Genomic DNA, 8,799 nt, shown 5'->3' with positions numbered 1-8,799 from the left:
TTAGCAATCCAGCTACGCAAGCTGTTGCCCTCGCTCTCACGCTTAGGAGCTTTTTTCCCCCGGTGACGCGCTCTCGAGCGCATATTCACCACGCTCACGCTCATGCTCCCGCTCTCGCCTCCGACAGCCCTCGGCAGCTTGAGTACCAACGAGAATTAATACGCTTCTTCACCCACAAGCAAACGGCCTTGCACGCGAACCATAAATACATATCTATATATATAAGCACAGAATAAACCCCGAATATACATTGAAGAACTTAGACGTGCATTGTTTTTATCTTGGAACTCATCTGTGGGACTTCGAGACGCTTCTTCGCTCAAACATTGGTCCTTCGAGCCGGATCTACTTCGCCTTCCCCAACTATATCCAGCCTTCGAGCACGGCATCGCCTTCACCACTCCAGGATCCCAAGATAAGTACAATTTTCGGGTGCCACAAATCCCTTCCATTCGCGATTTGTGTTCCAAAATTCCGAAAAGTCCGAGTTCCGCAATATAAGTACATATATATATTCTTATATATGTACTTATTTCTTCATTCTGTGCCATCCGTTATCCGTTTCTTCTTTTTTCGACACCGCAATATTATCGGCAATTCCGGTCGTTCTCCCTTCGTTCATCTCCAACTACCAGTGATACGGTAGTTCTTCAATTCCTTGTGTCTGTCCATTACTTCCGGACAAATTAAATAACTAAAAATTAATTTAAAAAATGCATTCCGAGCATATTTATGTACGTACATTCCAGCCCATAAGAGCGGCGTACATACACACACATCTACATCCGTGTCTCTACAGGTGCATTCCAGCACGACCCACCCCAATAAAATATACTTTGGCACACTCCGAGTGCAACTACAATCACATCAAGTGATACCACACCTATAAACACATATATATTTATTTCCATACATTCATACATTTATTCCCATAGTTGGCCGCAATATATTCTCTTTTTCGTATCTGGACGTTGATATGCAATGACTGCACCATCAAGTGGCCCATGCGACACCAAGCCGAAGCCTGTTACGCGCGGAACCCAGGCAGAAACGCAGCCCTCCTCCCGCCCAACCGACCGAGGGGCGCTGCCGCATGACGCGCGACGCGTGTTACCGAACCGATCGCGAGCATGCTGGAAAGATAGGTGTTAGACTAAAATTCGAGGAAAATTAGAGCTAAACACAACTCAAAGAGCTAAGCATGCAAAGATAGCTAAAAAATATAACTAATTACGGGAAAGGTATGTTAGTATTAGTGATTTAAGAAGAGGAAGGGAATTAGTAGTTGATATTATGTGGTAAAGGGAATTGAAGTCCGAGCAAAGTACCCTAAATGGTTCGTGATTCCTAGATTGGAACATGTATGGACCCTCTAAGCATGCTATCACCGGCCTGACCGAGGTGCTGCGACAGGAGTTTCAGCTAAAGAAGAAGACCGGGACCAAGATAACAGTGAGTCGAGAATGAGAAACTCCTCTGGCCAATCAATAATACTGCTTTTCATATGCGTCTCTTAGAGCATTAGCCCCGGTGTGGTCGACACTGAGATCCTTGATAAAACCATACGGGCATCGCCAGACCTTCCAATGTTACGTTCAGAGGACGTGGCCGATGCGGTGACCTACTGCATCCAGACCCCACCCAACGTGCAGATCCATGAGCTAATAATCAAGCCAGTGGGCGAAAAGTTTTAACAGCTCTCAAGGGCGGCAGTTGGCAGTTTTAGGACCTTATGGGAGTGGAGTACATACTACAAATTCCCAAGTGTTATTTCTGTCTGTAAATAAACGATAACAAATTATCACTTTTCAGGAAAAGCAAATACGTAAATAAATGCTGATTCGAATGAAATAAACAAATGATCGTATCTGGACGTTGATATGCAATGACTGCACCATCAAGTGGCCCATGCGACACCAAGCCGAAGCCTGTTACGCGCGGAACCCAGGCAGAAACGCAGCCCTCCTCCCGCCCAACCGACCGAGGGGCGCTGCCGCATGACGCGCGACGCGTGTTACCGAACCGATCGCGAGCATGCTGGAAAGATAGGTGTTAGACTAAAATTCGAGGAAAATTAGAGCTAAACACAACTCAAAGAGCTAAGCATGCAAAGATAGCTAAAAAATATAACTAATTACGGGAAAGGTATGTTAGTATTAGTGATTTAAGGAGAGGAAGGGAATTAGTAGTTGATATTATGTGGTAAAGGGAATTGAAGTCCGAGCAAAGTACCCTAAATGGTTCGTGCAAGGAATAATTCGATCTACAAAGCGGAAGGAAAAGAGGAATGAAGTTTCTAGTAGATCTAATAGGAATCGTAAAGTTTATGCGCCTCAACAAGTCAGGGCTATCTACATCACCCTTGATCAGGTTGTGCATAAAAATCACACCAAGCATTTTTCTACGACTAACTAAGGTTGGAAGGTTTATTAAAAGCAATCTACGAGGATAAGATGGCAGTCTCACACCTGCATCCCAGTTAAGGCCACGCAGAGCAAAAAGTAAAAAGTTTTTCTGGACTGATTCTATACGGTCCTGGTGTACTTTGTACTGGGGGCACCATACACAAGAGCCGTATTCTAAAATCGGACGAACAAGCGAGATATAGAGAGTCTTCGTTATATAGGGGTCGTCAAATTCCTTTGACCACCTCTTTATAAACCCAAGCACACCCATGGCCTTATCTACCATGGTAGAAATGTGTTCAGAAAACTTCAACTTTGGGTCTAATTTAACACCAAGATCATCATCAGGCTATAAGGAGCCAATAGGGGGCTGGAGCGATGAAATGTCATTACTTTGCATTTCGAGGCATTTAGGTGTAACATATTTGCACAACACCATGATTGAAAGTTATTGAGATCGGATTGCAAGCGAGAGTGAAATGAAATGTCCTTATACTGGACACAAAGTTTAACATCATCCGCATACATGAGTACTCGAGAGTTTGTTAATACTGAAGGCAGATCATTAATAAAGAGTGTGAATAGTAGGGGGCCTAGATGGCTGCCCTGTGGTACTCCAGAAGTAACCTTAACAGGTGAAGAGAAGGAGTTTTTGAAGAGGACTCTTTGAGACCTAGAACAAAGGTAGCTAGAAATCCATCTCAAAAGATTAGGCGGAAACCCTAAAAGGTCAAGTTTTTGTGCTAAAAGGGAATGGTTTACAGAATCAAATGCTTTACTAAAATCAGTGTAAATGACATCCGTCTGCAAGTTACCTTGAAAGCCTTTAATGATAAAAGAGGTAAACTCTAATAAATTTGTGGTTGTTGATCGTCGCCTTATAAATCCGTGCTGGGACGGAGATATAAGTGATTTGCAGAGATGTTGCAAGTGCGGAGTTAAAATTTTTTCAAACATTTTAGGAATAGCGGATAACTTAGATATACCCCTATAATTATTTGCATCAGACTTGCTACCTTTCTTATGGAGCGGAATAATAAAAGATTCCTTCCAGATGGGGGGGAAGCATGAAGAGTTAATAGATAGGGTGAATAGTTTAAGCAAGGGTCCACACAGAGCGTCGGAACAGTACCTGAGTACACAGCCGGGAACTCCGTCGGGACCTGGTGAAAACACCGGCTTAACTAGTCATTGCCAGCTATATATGTACATAACCACTAACCATACAGTATATAGATGTGCCAGTTCATACAACGGAAGGGGCGCAGCTGAGGTTTCTGTCCCAGCACCCCCAGGTCTTCGGCTAGGGTGCTGGGACCATTTGGCTGCCTGCTGAGACGTTCGGGTCGTGGGCCTGAGACGTTCGGCATTTTTCCGACATGTTCGATTCATGACGAGATGCGAAAGCAAGCTAAGAATTGCAAATGTATGTGTGTAAACAGACACGACAAGATTTTGTATCAATTCTTATTTTCCGAAACAGTTTTGAGTTTGTTTTGAGTTTCGTTTCCAGGTTACGTAAATGTGTGTGTGCCATGTATTCACACATACTGTGCTTGTGTGTGGGCTCTACAATTGTTGGCCGCTTGGATTGGTTTTTCGTTTTGTTTTGAGGGCTGATGTGATGTAGCGACCTATTCAGGGCCGGATCAACCCTCAACCGGGCCCTGGGCAACCATCAATCTGGGGCCCTCCTTTATTTTGTATTTTTTTCAGTGGCTATTATATATTTTATTCATTATTTGGAGTTTTGTTTTTTCAACAAAATTTTTCTGTTATTTCTAGGAGGGCCCTAGGCAACTGCTAATCCGGCCCTGGACCTATTCCCGTCGTAAGACTTCATATTTTCTTGGTGTGTTCTGTCGCTCGACTCGAACCCGGTTGAGGGTTGATGCGGCCACACACACAAGCACAGTATGTGTGAATACATGGCACACACACATTTACGTAACCTGGAAACGAAACTCAAAACAAACTCAAAACTGTTTCGGAAAATAAGAATTGATACAAAATCTTGTCGTGTCTGTTTACACCAGGGCTCGGCACCCATACAGTGAAGTGCGCTTGTGTGCGTAGCTAAAACACGAAGATGCCTACGCCGAAACCGGTTTCTTGCTTTACACTGCACGAATCTATTTGTGGTTGATGCTGCAATTATTTCGTGTTGAAACTTTCAAGGAAAACAAAAGTTTAAAGCAAAATAATACAAAAAATTGAGTATTTTGGACAAAGAAAAATTTGTTTTCCCAATTCCCATCGAACATTTTTTGTCTCAGTGTATATTTCAGTAGTTGCGTAGCCTGGTCTCACATTGATGACGGCTGATCAGCAACTGATGCCATTTTCGTTCTGTATCTGGTGTGAAAACGAGACAACAAGTGCCGAAGTCGCATTGCCGAAGCCATACGAAGCGCCGCTGCTTTTTTATACTGTCGGTGTACCGGCAGCGCAGCAGCAGCGCCTTGTCCCGCACCCATGGGATAGGGCCGTGCCGAGCCCTGGTTTACACACATACATTTGCAATTCTTAGCTTGCTTTCGCATCTCGTCATGAATCGAACATGTCGAAAAAATGCCGAACGTCTCAGGCCCACGACCCGAACGTCTCAGCACCACAGCCGAATGGTCCCAGCACCCTAGCCGAAGACCTGGGGGTGCTGGGACAGAAACCTCAGCTGCGCCCCTTTCGTTGTATGAACTGGCACATCTATATACTGTATGGTTAGTGACATAACATACATAATTCCATACCATAAAAATACCACTCCCCGGTAGAAAAATACCGCGCTCCATACACTACATACATACTCCGCGCAAGTGCCAATTTAAATATAAAATTCGCGATTCCGTACAATTCGTGCACTCTAGCCACTTTTCACGATCGCTACCCCAACTCCAACATTCTCCACTTTCCAAATAAATTACTCGCGACCAAGGCACGGCGCACTTATAGTAATTATTTGGCAATTTCCACTGCCAATTGGCAAATTGGTGTTTCGGTCCTTTGTTGTTGTTTTTTTTTTTGTTCCGTGCATCAGAGGTGGCGCAATCCAAAAATATCGGTATCGTAACCGAGTCTTGCGTTCGACCGAAAATAAATTAATAAAAAATAAAAATACAATTTCCAAACAAACACACCGACACTACAAGAAATAAATTAAACGATCCACGATTTCTTATTTAAACCGTTTCGTCCTCCTTTTTCTGATATTTTCTGTTTTCCTTCGGTATTTCTCCCGATAGTTCTCCAGCGCCCACTCCGCAGTCATATTCTTGACTGTAGCTTCCGGTAACGCTTACGGCGACTAGGTTTATCTGCACTTTGTCGATCCAAACCGACATCAAGAGCAAACTATCGCCCATTCCAATCAACTATCGAGGATATAAATGCCATTCCGTCCGCCGTCCATCCGCAAATAACCCAGTTCTGATCACGACTGCGCCAAAGAGGTAAACGGAGGAGCCCGCACTAACAATATTTGCAAAATATTGCCAAAATCAGTGTAACCGGTCCTCTCCTCGGCTCAGCGCAATATAAGTCACTCAGCGCAATATAAGTCACTCATTGTTTGAGAAATTTCGCTTCACCGTGATCTCAAACAATCCGAGTCGACCCGACTATTGTTTTCCAACAAGCTCGAGGCCTTTTTCCTGACAGCCTTCCATAAGTGGGTTATATTTGTTTCCTGGCGTCTTTCTGTTGGAATTCCACTCAGATCAGTCTTCTGTCCCTCCAGGACTTCCAAATCCGATTTTCAGTGCGTGTGTGAGTTTGGAATATGCCAACAGGACACAAGGACGGCAACCAGCTTCTGCCTGTGACCTCTTCCAACCGGCTACACACCTCGTCCGCCTCCGGAACTACGCCTACTCAGAGAATCAAGGCACCCCTTACTCCGAGAGCAGCCAGTAGCAGCCCTGCGGCAAGGACCAAATCGGTTCTGTTCCCGTCTCCTGTCACTCTTAAGGTGTGACCAAACAAGATCCGAAGGGCTCCTTCGTCAGCAGCCCCGTCAGCTCTCGCCACTGCATCACAATGGCTCAATCCGCCACCTCAGTCGCTCGGACCAAATTGGCCGCCGCTATTGGCCGACTGTCGCACCTGGCAGAGCGCATCACCGCCGCCCCATCCGCCTCTTTGTCCGAGGTCCGTCGAGGCCAAATCCTCAGCATGTGGACGGACGTCGAGGCCGAATATAAGGCCTGCTCCGCGGTGATGACTGACGAGGAGCCAGAAATCCAAGCGGACATCCGTGACACATACGGTGAATGCTATGGGGTATTTGAGCAGTGCCTCAGTGACCTCTATGCCCAACTGGCCACATCCACAGTTCTTCCTCCTTCACAGCCAGTCCAACAGGGCGGCTGTCGACTGCCTCCCATCAATATTGAGGCATTCACAGGGGACTACGTCCGCTGGCCCACATTCCGGGATCTGTTCACTGCGGTCGTGATCAACAATCCTAGATTGTCTCCGGTAGAGAGGCTGTATTACCTCACCGAGAAGACCCGGGGCGATCAAAAGGCCATCGTAGAGAAATCCCCCCTCACTAATGACAGTTTCGAGTCCGCATGGTCGGCTCTCCGCAGCCGATATGAAAATAATCGGCTTCTGGTTACCAACCAGATAAACATCCTCCTCTTCTTGCCCCGCGTAACTTCCGAGTGCAGTCGGGCTTTGAAGGATCTACAAAGTACTATGCAGGGGGTCTTAAATGCACTAGCTGTCTCCAACGTCTGTACCGACAATTGGGATAGTCTCCTAGTGACCATCTGCGCTTCCAAATTGCCAAAGTTAAGCCGGGCGTTATGGGAAGCGTCCGTAACGGACAAAAAGGAGGTGCCGCCCTGGAAGGAAATCGACTCCTTGCTGACTCAGCGATACCTAACGCTAGAGGCTATCGAGAGCGACCCCTCCACTTCCCAAGGCGCTCCGAATCCGGCACCCGGCAAAGGCAATCAGAATCCGCCATCCTCCCAAAGCCAGTCCAATCCGTTCCGTTCCAAAGGCAGTCCTGTTCCAAGGACAGCGCACTCGTTCCAAAGCCACGTGAATCCGAGCAAGAGCACGTGTGATCTTTGTTCCAAGGAGAATCACCCGATCCGATTATGTCCGCGCTTTCTCAACATGTCCGCCGATGCACGTTCTAGTTGCATTAAGACAAAACAACTGTGCCCAAATTGCTTCGCAAGGGGCCATCAGCATCGCGACTGCTCAAGCTCCCACAATTGCAACACTTGTGGAGGACGACACCACACGCTTCTGCATCGTGGCAATCCAGCTTCCAGCGAGTCACATTCCACATCCGTACCCAATTCCACATCCGTACCCAATTCCACATCCGTACCCAATTCGACAGCTTGGCCAGACGTCAATCGACCAGTACCTTCCGCAGAAAATTCAAGTTCTTCCGAACCTCATCTAACGTTCAGACGTATTTCGCATCCGGCACAAGCTCAATCCTTCTAGGCACGGCAATTATTAATATTTGCCCCCTTGGGAAAAATTTCCTCGCCCGCGCTCTGATCGACTCGGGCTCCGAGGCAACGTTCATTACGGAACGCCTTTTCAACACGATTCAATTGCCATTCCAACGTATTCAGACACAGATCTCCAGCCTCAATCAGACAGTATCCGCTCATTCCGATAAGCTCTGTCAAGTTTCCATTCGCTCCCCAACAAGGCCGGGTTTACGATTAAACGCTTCGGCCTATGTTATCCCGGAATTGGCAAAGAATCTTCCGTTGCATCCTATCTCGCCAAGTTTATTGAAAGATCTGCCGAGTCTTCCATTGTCGGATCCTACATTCTTCGAGAGCTCACCAATCGATGTCCTGATTGGAGCCGATATCCTACCATCGGTCATGTTGAGCGGCTTACAGCCCAACATATATGTCGCTCTTCTCGGCCAAGAAACCATTTTCGGATGGGTGCTCACTGGTCCCGTGTCCGATACGGCGAACCATCAAGTTGCATCCTTTTCTTGTCAAATTTCCAGAGAAGCTTCTAATGTCCCAAATGTGCCCGTAATCCGTTCCAAGCTCACTTCTAATGCTTTTTTGACTTTTTCATTTCGCCCTAGCCTTCCACATACAGACATGGCTGCTCGATCCCGTTTCGACCTCACCGTGGAGAGCAGACGTTCCCGAGGTACTAAGTCCTACCAATGCCGAGTCTGCTGTGAAATCCATCCTCTACGGAAATGCCACCGCTTTCTCCGCCTGGATTCCGAAAGGAGGCTCCAAGCTGTCCTCCACTTCAGCTACTGCACCAATTGCCTGGCTCACCGACACTCCGGCCACGATTGCCGAAGCGGTGATCGGTGTAAGGTGTGTAACCGGAGCCACCACACGTTACTCCACCTTCCCGAGTCTCGGCGCCCATCTGGCTCCTC

At 46.8% G+C, this 8,799-nt stretch overlaps 1 protein-coding gene across 1 annotated transcript; it reads left to right on the top strand.

Annotated features, from left to right (window-relative positions):
* The first annotated feature begins 1,347 nt into the window (after positions 1-1,347).
* On the top strand, positions 1,348-1,851 carry LOC121404548 (farnesol dehydrogenase-like). Its single transcript, XM_041594201.1, has 2 exons — positions 1,348-1,452; positions 1,518-1,851. The coding sequence occupies exons 1-2, from the start codon at positions 1,360-1,362 to the stop codon at positions 1,692-1,694; spliced, it is 270 nt and encodes an 89-aa protein (XP_041450135.1). The 5' UTR covers positions 1,348-1,359; the 3' UTR covers positions 1,695-1,851.
* The last annotated feature ends 6,948 nt before the right edge of the window (positions 1,852-8,799 follow it).

The sequence above is a fragment of the Drosophila obscura genome, unplaced genomic scaffold (genome assembly GCF_018151105.1).
Source record: "Drosophila obscura isolate BZ-5 IFL unplaced genomic scaffold, ASM1815110v1 contig_213, whole genome shotgun sequence".
Lineage (NCBI taxonomy): Eukaryota > Metazoa > Arthropoda > Insecta > Diptera > Drosophilidae > Drosophila > Drosophila obscura.
This window is presented reverse-complemented; position numbering and strand designations above follow the sequence as displayed.

Bases quoted from the DNA above. Each gene is read 5' to 3' on its own strand.
- LOC121404548 (XM_041594201.1), top strand. From the start codon at position 1,360: ATGTATGGACCCTCTAAGCATGCTATCACCGGCCTGACCGAGGTGCTG. The intron at 1,453-1,517 runs GTGAGTCGAGAA...TGCGTCTCTTAG, and splicing joins AGACCGGGACCAAGATAACA to AGCATTAGCCCCGGTGTGGT.